Source organism: Portunus trituberculatus, chromosome 37 (assembly GCF_017591435.1).
Source record: "Portunus trituberculatus isolate SZX2019 chromosome 37, ASM1759143v1, whole genome shotgun sequence".
Lineage (NCBI taxonomy): Eukaryota > Metazoa > Arthropoda > Malacostraca > Decapoda > Portunidae > Portunus > Portunus trituberculatus.
Window position 1 is genome coordinate 11,250,307 of NC_059291.1, and position 15,356 is coordinate 11,265,662.

A 15,356-nucleotide genomic window follows, 5' to 3' on the forward strand; every position below is an offset into this window, starting at 1 on the left:
CTTTTGATAAATACATAGTAAATTAAATGTCAGACTTGATATCTTGAACACTCCATTATAATGACTGTGAATTCCAAACATTGTCAGCATCAAGTTGAGTCTTCAAAAAGTTAATGTGATATGATATGAGGTAACATCTTTTTTCTTACCCAGATTGTGAGAATTGATGTGGATCACTGTGTAGCAGCAGAGGTTCAGGAGCCTGAGGATGGCGGTGATCCAATCTTTGAGTCATCAGGGTGTCAGGCCACTGGGTCCATTCCTCCTTTCAATGAGTACCTCAATGTCAATGCTCCCCTGCAAGTAGGAGGCCGTGCTCATGAACCACCAGATCCAAGCCTGTACAAGTGGTCACACGTTCCTCATGGTAAATTCTTTAGTGGTTGCATCAGAAACCTCATGGTGAACAGTGAACTGTATGACCTGGCTCGGCCTGGCCAGCACCGTAATACCCAGATGGGCTGCCCCCAGCTAGAGGAAGCCTGCCGCAGCAATTCTATAGTACCTACTTGTGGACCCAATGGAATTTGCTCTGGTTCTCTTTCCCAGCCAGTGTGCAAGTGTAAACCTGGCTGGACTGGGCCTACGTGTGACGAACCCACAAACTCATCCTACTTTGAGACACAGTCCTATGTAAAATATGCTCTTTCTTTCAAACCTAATTCATTCAGCACTGAAATTCAATTGAGATTCCGCACCTGGCAAGAGTACGGGGAACTGTTCAGAATATCTGATCAGCACAACAGGGAATACGGCATCCTTGAGATCAAGGATGGAAGGTTACGATTCCGATACAACCTCAATAGTCTAAGAACAGAAGAACATGATTTGTGGCTGTCAGCAGTGGCTGTGAATGATGGCATCTGGCACTCTGTCCTGGTGGAGCGCCATGGATCCACCTCCACTCTGATGCTTGATGGAGGTGAAGGGCGTCGCTACAATGAGACCATGGCTTTCTCTGGCCACATGTTGATGGACGTGGACAAACAAGAAGGAGTGTATGCTGGAGGCAAGGCAGAGTACACTGGCATCCGAACATTTGAGGTGTACAATGATTACAAACTCGGTAAGTTGCTACATAATTTATTACTTAGTATGAATAGAAAATCACTATAATAGATGCATTGACATTATCTTTTTATTCCGTTAGCAGCCAGTTGAGTGAATTTTGACATGAAATGAGTCTTGCCTTGTACCTTCAGGTTGTCTTGATGACATCCGCCTGGAGGGAAAGCACCTACCGCTGCCTCCTGGCCTCAATGGCACCCAGTGGGGCCAGGCTACCATGTTCCGGAATCTTGTCAAGAACTGCATCTCCCAGAACCAGTGTGTCAATGTCACCTGTATAGCTCCCTTCACCTGCAAGGACCTGTGGATGAAGCATGAGTGTGGGTGAGTAACCAGTGGTCACGAGCCATATAATTTTCTTGCTTTTCAAGCTGTGGACAAAAGAGAATACTGTCATGTAAATGATTGTTCAATTTTAGATAGTTTGTATTTTCATTTTCATGAATTGTCACTTATGTTATAGACCTGAAACTTGATTTAAATTATTTATATTTATTAAGTTAATTTCTTTTTATTAAAGAGATAAGATATAGAACTAGAGTTTATTGTATATTTCTCTTTTAATACAGAGTGGTCAACCATAACTAAGATATGATAACCTCATTACATTATACTAGTACTTCCATTCATAGCACTTGCTTTTAGTGTATAGTCTCTTGAGCTAAACTCATGGAACTCATTTTTATCCTGTGGGTTTATTTCCTATTAACATTGTGCTTTTGGGATATAAGGTATTTGATACTTATTGTGTAACAGTGTGTGTAGTTTGTAGTTTAGAATTAACTCACGTTTTAAATGCGTAAGCTAATGATAGTTTCTTTCTATTTTTGCTGCCTACCTGGGATATTGGTAACTTGTAAATGCACATTACTTTGGCATGCATCCCTTCTCCTTTATGTATTAGATGTGAGGATGGTACAATCCTCTCTAGTGATGAAACGGCCTGTGTGGATTTGGACGAGTGTTTGAATGACCCATGTCAGAATGGAGGGACTTGCCATAACCAGGATCCCTCTTATATATGTGATTGTCCTCGAGGCTATTATGGGAAAAACTGTGAGCTGCTTCAAGAGGGCAGGACAGTGCGCCTCAGTCTGGGTGCTTTGGCTGCAATTCTAGTCTGCCTCTTGATAATCTTGGGTAAGATGCACCTTAGTGAGGACAGGTTGTTTCTGTTATAGGATGTATCTCTGCAAGTTCTCTTTAGTTTGAGTATAACAGAGATAGAGTAAGTGGTTAGATTTCAGCAGGTAAGTTTATGAACCATAGCTGCATGATTAGTCATAGATCCTCAGGTAAGTAACTGTAATCTGCTTGTTCATCAGCTGCCTGCATCCTTCACCTTCCCTAACCTATAATCCCAACAACCAAGCCACAGTAACCCAAGGTAAAATTGTTCTTGTATTGTGTTGTTCACCCAACAGCTGCCCAGAAGGATCAGTGTTTTCTGGCTCCACTTGTGTCGACATTGATGAGTGTGAGCTGTGGCAGCCCTGCTTTAATGGGGTGTGCATCAACCTTGAGCCAGAAATGGGTGGCTATGAATGTCAGTGTGTCGATGATTACCATGGCACAGACTGCAACATGTACCTGGAAGAAACCGTCCTCAAACCTTCCACTGATTTTGTTGTAGCCATTGTCTGCTGTATTATTTTGTTGTTATGTAAGTTGTTTTATGTTTTATATTTATTTTATTTATGTTGTTTTCTTTTTCTCTGTAGAATAATATTAAGGGGAAAATTCGGTTCTTGTGATGCGGTATCAGTTTTTTGGCTCTCCTATCCTTATTTTATCACCTAACTGAATGATATTTATACACAATGTGTATTAATATGTATTGCCTTTATACCATAAATATGATGCAGATACCTCTGGTAGTTTTTGTGCAAATATTATTTTTTGGCAATGAAATAAAATTTTCAAAATCATGCTATAAAATCATAACTAATAGTAGTATGGTAATATCCTTTTGATCAGAGGTACTAGTCATAACAACCAACAAATGTGACTATCGGTGTACACATAAGCTAAGTTATAACAGTTTCAGCACACTACAAATATATATATATATATATATATATATATATATATATATATATATATATATATATATATATATATATATATATATATATATATATTTATTATTTTTTTTTTTTTTTTTTTTTTATTCAATATTTTGAGTTTAGAAATATGCCTTGAATTTTATTGAAGGAATTTGATCATGGCAATGGTCACATTTGTAAAGATGAGGCTGATGATCATTTTGCTGCAAGAATTTTTAAAATCGGTCAATTACTGAAAAGTTATTTAACAATATATGCACAAAAAGAAAAAACTTGGAAAAGTGCATTTTCCTGTGAACATCCTCAATACACACATATAACTCACTCCAACATGCACCAAATACAAATATTTACTCACATAATCCTTTGACATCTTTTATGAGGTTGGTAGTGCTTGTTTTGATAGTATGAGGCCATGGATAGCATATAAAAAGTACCTACACAAGCTGAGTTTTCCTTTGTCTGGTAGGCTTCTGGCTCTTGGTCCCATTTTTATCACATTAATATGACTTTATTACATATAATGGATATATTTATATCTATTATGAAAATAACATATTCTGTGGGTGTTACTAGAGCCAACCCATCTCATTGTGGCCAGGTAGAACCTAGTTTGAAGTTACTACTCATTATTTCTGAGGTAACTGTTTCTATACTCACTTCATAAGATTGACCAATTTTTTTAACCTCTCCAATGATATCCCTATCAGAGAACCATCATCACTCATTTGGTAGGCCTGCCTCTCCTCCTGTGGTAATAGGCTATGCCTATAGCTTGCTCCAGACACATGTTTTTTTTATGTGGAGATTGAAGGAAGACAAAGCAGCCGATTCACGTCTCCTCAGCCCTCCACTTTTTCAAGGCTCTCTGGTGACTTATTTCACTTTTTACCTTTCTTTTAGCACTTACACGTGGCATTGTCAATTTTAGGAGGAAAAAAAAGAAAAAAGAAAAAAAGTAGATGGAGTATTGTGGGGTGGCAGCCATAGAGTGTGAACATGGCAATGCTACTGGGTTTCCCTCCAACACAGGCTCCTCCAAACTATCGTACTGCTTCATCAGAAGACAAATTAAAAACTAAAAAAAAAAAGAAAAAAAATGTAAGAAAATCAAACCCTAAGAGATAAAGGGGGCATGCCAGGAGCTCAGCCATAACTAAGTAAGAAATGCGTATTGCTCCTGGCAAACACTTGCCACAGCTCAGGATGAGAGTAACAATATCAGATGCCAAATATCACATTTTCAAGAATTTTCGACCAAATCCACCGAATTTTCCCCTTAATGAAGGTGAAAATGTTGTCATTTAGTGAATGATAACTGAATATTCAGAAAGTGAGGCTACAAAGCTCTCAGTAATAGTTACTTGAGACATTGTCATGCCTTTTTAACCAAGGTGTTTGCTGGGACACTTTGCTGGGAAAGTTTTTGTTAGGTTGCAGAAGAAAGGAGAAATGTCTGAAAGTCTTTGAATATTTAAGGTAAACTTAGTGTTATTATTGGTTATGGAATGCCCTCTTGGATAGCTTAGACTGTGTAGCATTAGTAGGTCTGCTATGTATCATTAAATATAATGAAAGTGATGTCCATCACTAAATTACACATTTGATTATGCTTGAACTTTATTCTTGCTATTTAGTTTTTTTTTTTTTTTTTTTTTTTTTTCCTGGATGCTATTCCACATTCAGAAAATGGTCATCTGCATAGTAAAATATTCATTTAAGAATTTTAATATCAATAAATTTTGTTTTGTGAAAATTAACTTCCTTACATTGCTACTTGCTCTTTTCCTGTGGTAACATGTGTTCTATGTGTATGTCAGTGCTGGTGCTGGTGTTTGTGGTGTACAACCGGCAAAAGGAGCGCCACTTCCCCAAGGCTGACCCGTACGATGATGTGCGTGAAAATATCATCAACTACGATGATGAAGGAGGCGGAGAAGATGACATGACTGCCTTTGACATCACTCCACTGCAGATTCCTGTTGGGCCAGCCATCGGCAATGGAGGACCACTGCTTGGAAAGATGCCATGTAAGTGGAGACTTTTATCACAGCCATCACTTAAGGGTGTCCTATGAACAGCTGTCAGGTTTAGGTAGACAGGTCAATATGCTAAATTGCCTATCACTTGATTTTAAAGCTTACTGCAGACCAATTATGGTTAACAAATGTTTGTTATTTATGAATTCTTGAAGTTACAAGCAGATTTTCCTTTATTGTTTATAAGTAGAAAATTCATATATAAATGAATATTTAAAAAGAATGATCTCAAGACACCAGAAAGTACTTTAGATGGAAAACAAAAATCTTTGTATACATGTTTTTTTTATTTCTATGAATCATAACTCATTCCTAAATTCTGACTCAGCTGTAATCACACTTATCATGTACTTTTCTTTACATGTATATAAAAACATTATATAGAGATTAATGATGTTTTTCCCCTTACAGATGGCCCTGGTGGGCAGCCAGATGTTGGAGTTTTCATAAGTGAGCATAAGAACAAGGCTGACAATGATCCTAATGCTCCACCATTTGATGACCTGCGAAACTATGCCTATGAGGGTGGTGGCTCCACTGCCGGATCACTCTCCTCACTGGCTTCAGGTGAGGCATCTATCTCACTGTCAGGGCTACTTTGCTGTCATGGATGATAATATAATTTTGTCTGATTTATTATATCATGAGTGGGTATAAGTGGTTGAGGGAGGTATAAGACTTGCTGTATTGTGGAGACTATTATATAAAGATTATCATAGGATGTGTGAACTTTGTGTCAGAGACTCAGCACTACTTCTCTCACAGGTACTGATGACAACGAACAAGATTTTGATTACTTGAATAACTGGGGTCCACGCTTCAGCAAGCTGGCTGACATGTATGGCCACGGGGAGTCTGAGGAGGAGGAGGACCACTAAGCCTGCTGCTGGAGCCTTGCTGTGAAGTTCACCTTGTTACTCGAGAGATTCTGTGTGCCAGCAGAGAGCAATGTTTTTATTTTTAAAGCTAGGAGGACTCTGGTCAGGGGGAGGGAACCGTCCCTCTGTCTTAAGGTAATATGGGGGTCAATGTGGAGAGATGTTCTGCCTCAAAAAGTAATTTAGCATGTTGCCTTAAATGGAGATATAAATGTCAGCAGTATCAGATTAGATATTAGATCTTGAATCACATCAGTACGAAAATTAATTGCTCTAAAATATTACTGGTGCTATATCCTTCTCTTTGGATCATGGTGGTGTGATAAAAGAATTAATATTCTCTGGTGTCATGTGATAAAGGTGGAATATAGGTCATTTAGGTAATAACTACCAGTGTTTATGAAGTGGCATTTTGAAAGTGTCATTGCATTGCCTGCTGTCCAGTCCATGTATGTATTAGACAAAGCAGAAGCTCCACTTGGCCAGCTCAGGCAACCACAGTCCAGAGTGTCTTGAGTTGAAGATGATCACCAAGCCTTCCCAGCAATGACTGGAGGTCCTCCTGCCCGTGTGTGGCCAACACATGCTTACACACCCACACACACTCCGGCACACCACTCTCACAGTGCCAAGACACTGAACCATGAGGTGAAGAAAATGTCAGTGTTCAGTGTGAAATATTGCTCCTGCAAGTGGTGAGGCCAGTGATGTCTGGACACCAAGAGCTTGAGAGACAGTGTAGGTCAAGGCCATGCTGCTGAAGGGTGTAGGGGGAGACCCAACATTCCATAAAAGACACCTGTGTGATAGTCTAGCATGAAAGTGAAAGGAAGACATAGACAGAGTATTTACAAGTTATGTTATGACCCATGACCATTTGTGACTATTTGTTATTACCCGTGTTATGTGCCAAGTATGCCAGGCAAATCTTTTTGATTTGTGAATTACTGACGTCAAAGTACTTTTTATGTGCTATACTCATGATTTTGTTTGTCCTCATTCACTACAACTGTGAAGCATATCAAGAAATACAAAGGTTTAGTGTAATGCACCACAGACACTGAGGACAATGTTTATTTGTTCTCACCCACTGAGTTACACAATACTTCTAAGTGTGAATATGAGGATGGGGTTGGTTCCCATCCCTGTATACTACTCTCACCCTTAGTTGCATCAGGCCAGTACTGCCACCCTGCGGACCTTAATGCCCGCTGACTCACAAAGGAATCTCAGGCAGTACTGAGTTAACCTGTATGAAGAAAATGTTGAATGTATGTAAAGTTTTTGTACATGTGTAGATACTTAAGAAGATAGATGTCTCAAAGAATGAAATAGTTCTTTTTCAATATTTGCTCATCTCTATGAAAGCTAGACAGCAAGATCAGCTAGACATGTTTGACAGCTTCATTATTGTAGCTCTTCACTGATAGCGAGTTTGTTACTGAACTGTAGTCTTCTTGGTGTCTTGCTGTACAAGTTTTGAAAGAAATAATGGATGATTTTCATGCACTGTAGGTTGTGGGGCAGCCCCTTGGGAGGAGACCAGAATACTTCTTGCTGAATAAAGAAAGAGTTACTTTTGAAGACTGTGTTAACGAGAAATTTTTAACACAGAGGAAGCAATAAAAGCTTGCTTATTTATTTATTTTTGCCTTGAGTCATTTAGTCTGATCTTGGACTTGTAAATAGGTCTTTACCACGGGGTTAGGCATCAACTTCCCAGCTACTTTATGTTTGGCAGTAGACCCCTCATGGCCCCTCTGCCTTCTTCCCCCACCCGCTGCCCCACACTCCTACAGCCCCAGTCAGTCATCTTCCCCTCGTTCCCAAAGCCCATTCCAGCCCCGGCAAGTCCTGGGCCCCACAGATCCACCCCGCCCTCCCCATCCTCTCCATGGGTTGCGCCTGTGGTGGTCTCCCGTTAAGGAAGTTTTCCAGTCCAGTTTATTTATTAGTCTTATTGATAGCTATGAAATTGTCTCAATCTTTAAAAAAGTAAGATCAGTCAAGTAAAAAAATGGAAAAAAAAATGGCACTTTGAGGAGACTTGAAATATCCATCAACCACAGAACCTTGTCAGCACTGCCAGACATGATGGGAGCAGGCTGGGTTGTTTAGTCATTGGCTTCTTATGTTACTGATATTATCATTATTATTATTATTATTATTATTATTATTATTATTATTATTATTGTCATCATCATTATTGTTATGTATTTATTTTTTATTTTCCGTCATTATAATCATCATCCTAGACTTAGAGCTATATGCACAAGTTGATCATAAAGAGGGTGATGCTGGGCCTGGAGAAACTGCAGGTTGGGGTGTCTTGAGTTCTTCATTTTTATACTAATTTATCACCACATATAACAATGAATGAATTTCTCACATGATTCATAACAATACTACTTAGGGTGTGATGGGAAGCAGGGGTGGAGGAGGAGTTCCTTGCTTCCCCCATCCCTGTTGACCCCTGACCCTCCCACCCCACCCACCCTGTACCTCACTTTCTCACCCCTTGAAGTTTTACCAAGTCCAGCTGACAGGTTTTTATAGCATTCCATATACCAAAAAAAAAATTATGTATGAATGCCATTGTTCATTTTCACATTTTGTATAAAAGAATTTCCATCTCACTAGAAACAGAAGGACATTGAAACCAGATTTCTCTGATATAGTTGGAATATGAATTTTTAATCTTTCCTTTTTAAGGTCTCAGACAAGTTAGCAAAATGTTTTTAAGTTTAGTAATTTATATACTGCTCATCTGCAGTAATTGTATGAACATCAAACTCTGTATTGGATGAAAGTTACATACAAATTTCCTTTTAATTTATTTGCTTTCTTTCTTCAAACTGCTAGTAAAATTCATACAGAGAAATTTGGGTTATCCCCAGGCCAAAGTCTTGTGTATCTTAAATATTTGTACATTATATATAAATTCTCATTGTGTACTAGCTTATAACATTGTCACAAACCCCCCCAAGAGCTTCTGACTGTTGTACCACAGATGTATATATATATAATATACTTACCTCATGCCCAGATAACTTTGGCCCAGGGAGAACAGGAATGGTCAGAGTAGAGAATTATTTCCTAAACAGTAAGAGATAAGTTTTGTACCCTAATTAAATGCCGAGTATTCATGAGCAGAGTTGTCGTCTCTGATTGGAGAAGAACAGCGGAGAGAAAAGCCATAGCAACTAAGCTTTTGTTTGATGTTTTTAAGCTGTGATTTTACTGTGTCTGCATTGTCATCTGAAATAGACTAAAGCCTTTGTGTATGTTCTGTTTTCTACCCTCCAGATTTTAGGAGTCACATTAATTTGTCTGGTTTTTGTTTCTCTTTCTCAGATTTTGTGATCCATATTTTCTTGCTGATAGTCCTTTAGATTACATTACTTCATCCTCTAACCCGTACCCGCTCATATCATTATTTCCTGTTTAGTAACCTAATGCCTTTTCCTTTATTTTCTGTGCTCCAAAAAAATTATCTTGCTAAAGATTCATAGTTTATGATTTCATTGATTTGTATTTTAAGAAAGTCAACCAAAAATTATCTTGGCATTTGAAAGAGAGAAAAGTTTAATTAAATAAATCAACATGAAGTATACAATCTTTGGTGCATGATTGGAAATGATCCTTTATATATATTGTGATGAAATTTTACATACCTAAGCTATTTAGTAGGTAAGTGTATAGAAATGTGTGAAGGTTGGAAGAAATCTACACTAGGAGATTATTGCCACTCTAAAGCTACATTGAGACAGCAAAAAGTACCAAATAAAGGAAGGTGTCAGACAAGGCGACACTATTTCTCCTTCATTATTCATTGTTAAAGCAGATTTTATTTTATTTTAATGAATTTATTTATTTTATTATTTTTTAATTAATTAATTAATTAATTATTTTTTTTTCCTTCCCCCACAGAAGCTGGGTTATGAGAGATAAAGATTAGAATACACAGAATACTTAAATAGTCTGTAATATGCTGGAGATATTGTTCTAATAAATGAACCTATACACACTAATTATAAGAGGTTATTTTGAAGAAATCAAGGATAATCATATTCAAGAATTACATAACTTGACATAAGAGTAGAAGATTTAATGATAGTGTCAATGAACATTTACGAATGACAAAATTATTATTTCTACTTAAAAATGGGGAATAGGGGACTGACTAGAGCTGGTGTGACTTTTTTTTCACATGCTTTTGTAAGGGAGAGAAATATTTATTATTATTATTATTATTATTACTTAGTTATTTTATTTATTTACTTGTCTTTTTATTTTTCATTTATTTATTTATCTTTTTTTTTTTTTTTTTTTAGTTAAAACAGCCTAAACTAATATCTACAGGTCATCCTTCTCCTCTTCCTCCGTGTCCTCCTGCCCCATCTTCTCTAGTCACAGCAATCTCTTAAAAGGAAAAAAAAAATGTCTTTGTTCCTGTTCAAAGTCGCAGAAAATTGGCGGTACGACTTTGCTCAGTCTGACTTGAAAAAAAAAAAGAAAAAAAAAATCATGGTGCGGCAAAATTGCAAGACTGTGCAATGCCCAGCTCTGGGACTGAGTCAGGGCTCTCACTTTTTTAGGAAATTTTTCCTCATACAAGGAAATTCATTGTCATATAAGGAAACATTTAGGAATTAATTTTCTCTAAGGAAGTTCTCAGGAAATTTGGTACAAAATAGATGGAAAATCTATGCTTCAGGAAATTTTATTCATAAACTATAATATATATATATATATATATATATATATATATATATATATATATATATATATATATATATATATATATATATATATAAATCGTCGTCATTGAGGGAAGCAACCAGCCAGCCAGCCAGGCAACAACAATCATTTCTTTTTCCTTTATTCTTCCAACACAGCAATATTCAAATCCCAGCCACACCAGCTCGTCTCTGTTTCTGTCTTACTGTTCTCCATCCTGCCAATGTTTCCTCCTGAAACCTGCCGCTTGTTCATGTAGCTGCGGCCTGTGGCGTGCTGAGTGGAAGAACTTTTGGAGTTTTTTTTTTTTTTTTTCTTTTCTTTTCTTTTTTTTATGCCTTCCCCTTCCAAGTTAGATTAGGTCAAGTCTGATTTCAAGATAATGTAGAAATTTTAATTTTTCTATTTTTCCCTCGATTTTCTCTTCTTTCCTCAAGTTAGGTTAAGTCAAAGTAACCTTTCTTTTTCATATGTTTACCTCTACTTAAGTTAATCATTCCTTTACCTAGTTTTCTATATATCCTCACACCAAAAAAGATTAGATTAGATTAACTTTCAATATGAAACTTTCCTTATGATTTCTGTGTTAATTTCTCTCTACCACTTATTTCTATATTTCCTTACATCAAACAAGATTAAATGTGATTAAGTTTCAATATCCAGCTTTCATTATAATTTTTCTTAGTTAATTTCTCCCTACATATTTCTAGATTTATTCATATCAAACAACATTAGATTGTGTTAAATTACATTATTTAACTTTCCTCTCATTTTTTATCTGAGTTATTTTTTTCCTACGAATTTCTGTATCTCTGGGTTTTCTTGACCCTATTACTATTATTACTACTGCTACTACTACTACTATTGCTGTGATAATGGTAATAGGTAAATATCTGCTCCTACTACCTCTACTACTACTACTATTCTCGAAGCAGTCTTTCATTCCCTCATATCAGCTAGTTAGTCAGAACTACTACTATTTCTGACCACTATTACTACTAAGTCTGAAGATATTGTAGATGATAATAAAGATAAGTGGTAAGAGTGAAAAGGTGAAAGAATCAGTTAATGAGCAAAAATACAGCTCGAGCAAGGTCATAAACACTCGAAGTCTCGAACCTGTGTTCGGAATGTCAGTCCTTCATTAGTGACTCGCAGCTGCAAAAAATAGACACGCTCATTTCACCTCACTCTCCTCTTCTCGCGTACATTACAGTTAAGTACACTCAATAATAATAGTGTCAGTCTCTGCATTGTGATGTAATCAACCAACCCACACGCTCATACATCAAGTATTTCCATGTATAAGCTGTTTTGATGTTGCCAAATCGCTATGATCATGTTTGCTATAGTTATTTTCTTCCAAACACATTCCGAGTCGTCGATTCTAGTCTGACTAGCTTTACCGAGAGAGAGAGAGAGAGAGAGAGAGACTGGGGTGAGGAAGTGGAAGACTTAGTAACGTGTCCATTTAGAACTTTGTCAACTTGTCAAGCCTTTAAGACACCGCCAAGCTTCACCGAAGTGATTGTGTATTGGAGTGTAGATCTAAACTTCGTTGAAGTTGTAAGGGTTTTAAAGATGTTTTAAGGTTCTAGTGGCAGATTAACAACATTTCTGCATTATTAAGAAGAGAAACACTCATATGAACCTAGCTAGTCATTTCTATGGTCTTGGAAAACAGTCATGGTTGAGAGAGCAGAGTGCTTTTAAAGGAGTCTTTTAAGGTTCTAGTGACAGATTAACATTTCTACATTAATGATAAGAGAAACAAACACTCTTGAGAACCAGGCTAGTCATCTCTGTGGCCTAGGTAAACAGTCGTGGCGAGATCAGAGAATGTTTCAGAATATGGCTCTTTAATAGTGACGCAGGTTTTCAAGTTTTTTTTTTTTTTCTAGTAACATGTTAACAAGAGAGAGAGAGAGAGATACTACGTTGACCAACCCCCCCATCCCACACACACACACACACACACACACACATAATAGCTGCTGCTCCTGCTGCTGCTGTTGCTACTACTACTACTACTATTATTACTACTACTACTACTACTACTACTACTACTACTACTACTACTACTACTACTACTGCTGTTGTTGCTGCTGCTACTGCTACTACTGCTGTTACTACTACTACTACTACTACTACTACTACTACTACTACTACTACAACTACTACTACCCTCCATCACACACTTTCAATCCTCCTTCCTCCTATCACTACACTGCATGCATTTCAGGCGAGCAACGTCAGGAAACACTGAGAATTGAAGGAAATGTTGACAAGTTGACACGGAGCGGGATTGGGATTGGTGAGAAGAGGTGTCTTGATCTAGGTCAATGTGGGCGCCAGGCTGTCTGAACGGGAGAATATATAACCATTGCCTTATTTAACACAATAATGGGCTATTTATATATTTTGGTAGTTGATTTTGGTTTTGCTTCCTCTCTGGGTTTGGAACTGACTCTTAGGGGAAGGAAGGATTGAGGTGCCTCTGTGGCCCAATATTTCTGTACGTAATTCATTTAAAAAATCGTGAGAAGAAATTAGGTGCCCAGACTGGAATGCACTACATTTTTAGACGTAACAGATAATTTAACTAATAACCAAAATATGATAACGTTACTGAGACTTTTGTTTACAAAATGATGTCCAGCGAACTGTATGTATTTCAAATTAACGGCGCTACAAACACATCATAATGCCAAGAAAGAAAGCACAACCACACTACGTCAATTTACATTTTCTGAGTACGATTTTTTTTTTTTCAGCCAAATAAAGAAAACACACATTCCTCGTCATATAAAGATTTTAGTTTTTCTATTTTGGTGCCGTTAAAATTTTGAATTTGAAAATACGAATAGTTAGACTAAATTTTATGGAATATTTTTACTTGAGTCATGTTTTTCATATCTTTTAAGTGTTATATGAAGCACCAAAAAAAATCCTAGGTGTTCTAATTAAAAAAAAAGTTATAATTTATGTAATGACTTTAATGTTACTTTTTCGATCAACAAAAAACACAGCTAACCTCAATTTTATTGTCACTTGAGATTTGCTTCATTTTGCTAATAACAAATCAAATGTAAAAACAAAATGCTAACTCCATAAGTTAAAGAGAAATGTTACCCTTAAACCGAAATGATTTTTTTGTACGTTTGGTGAGTGACTCCTCCTAGCTCCCCCCGCCCTCGCTCTCACACTCCACCTGTCCCTTCGACCTCCTCCTACACCCAGAGTTCCGAAAACATATACAAACAAATTCAAAACCCGAGAAAATACGTTTAAAAAATTGTTTCCGTAGGAGCGGCGGGGCCCAGTTGGGCTGAGTTGGGCGGATGCTGGACGAAGGGAGCTGGGCGGGGACAGGCCTAGAGCGGGGCGGTGGAGTGGAGAGGATGCGGGACGGAGCAGGAGCGGTGGTGTGGTGTGCTGTGGTGTGGTATGGTGTGTGATGGTAGAGGTGGTGTGGTGTGGTGGTGGTGTGGTATGGTGTGTGATGGTAGTGGTGGTGTGGCGGTGGTGGTGATCTGGTGTGGTATGCTGTGGCATGTTATAGTGTGTGATGGTAGTGGTGGTGAGGTGTGGCGGTGATGATGGTGGGGTGGTGTGCTGTGGTGTGCTATGCTGACTGCTATCAGCTGAACTGACTTGTGGACTCCTAACGTCACAAATCCAGCAGTTAGAGTTAAAAATTACATCGGAAAGAGGTCATTGAAAGCTAGGTAATTATGAAGTTAGGAAGAGGAAAGTAAAATCTGTGGGGGTTCTGTACTTGAAATGCAAGTAAAATCATGAATCTGAATGTATATGTAACAAAGTTGATCACGAATTAGTAAATTTGACAACATAGTAGGAATGGTGCTTTTCTTGTAAAGGTCAGTCCTGGGAGCTGGTATAGAGACAAGCTCGTTGTGGTGGCGGACTGCTCGTCGTGGTGGTGGGGCGTCAGGTGGTGGGAAGTGACTGTATCTTGGGTTGTAGAGTAGTTTGGTTGCAGAATGTTGTAACTATAGCTGGTGGAAGTCTGATACATGATCATGATTTCTCTGGTTGGGATTTCAACTCCATAGATCCTTTTATCCATGACTTTGAGCAAAGATAACAGAAGGGTCTGGAGCTCAGGGGATACTCTCGCATGGAAGGATAATTTCGCACGCGACACCGCCATATTTTTTCTTAGGGCTAAGGCATGTGCTCTCAACCCTTCTCTCGATAAGAATCCCTTCAGTTATAAGACCATCTACATGAACACCCAGTAATTTGACAATGAACAGAATGCTAATTTAGTGACAGACATTAATTTAATATGCAGTGGTACTGCAAAGGATATTATTAGATCAACAAGCTAAGTATTCCTGAAACGGAAGTCATATATATATATATATATATATATATATATATATATATATATATATATATATATATATATATATATATATATATATATATATATATATATATATATATATATATATATATATATATGTAAGATTTCCGTTGCTAGGGTGATAAAAAAAAAAAAAAAAGTCATAAGAGCTAAGCCTGCCGAACTGAGAGTA

At 37.5% G+C, this 15,356-nt stretch overlaps 1 protein-coding gene across 12 annotated transcripts in view; it reads left to right on the plus strand.

Annotated features, from left to right (window-relative positions):
• The window catches only part of LOC123514020 (neural-cadherin-like), a 225,834-nt gene extending 216,167 nt beyond the window's left edge, over positions 1 to 9,667 (plus strand). For 8 of the 12 annotated variants that reach the window (XM_045271579.1, XM_045271578.1, XM_045271580.1 and 5 more), the window contains 6 exons: positions 154 to 1,066; positions 1,203 to 1,392; positions 2,493 to 2,731; positions 4,955 to 5,164; positions 5,585 to 5,740; positions 5,939 to 9,667. In XM_045271579.1, the coding sequence (XP_045127514.1) occupies positions 154 to 1,066; positions 1,203 to 1,392; positions 2,493 to 2,731; positions 4,955 to 5,164; positions 5,585 to 5,740; positions 5,939 to 6,051 (1,821 nt within the window). In that variant the 3' untranslated portion in view covers positions 6,052 to 9,667. Of the gene's footprint in view, positions 1 to 153; positions 1,067 to 1,202; positions 1,393 to 1,972; positions 2,209 to 2,492; positions 2,732 to 4,954; positions 5,165 to 5,584; positions 5,741 to 5,938 lie in introns of all 12 variants that reach the window. The other 4 variants (XM_045271585.1, XM_045271583.1, XM_045271586.1 and 1 more) reach the window with 1 other exon arrangement.
• The last annotated feature ends 5,689 nt before the right edge of the window (positions 9,668 to 15,356 follow it).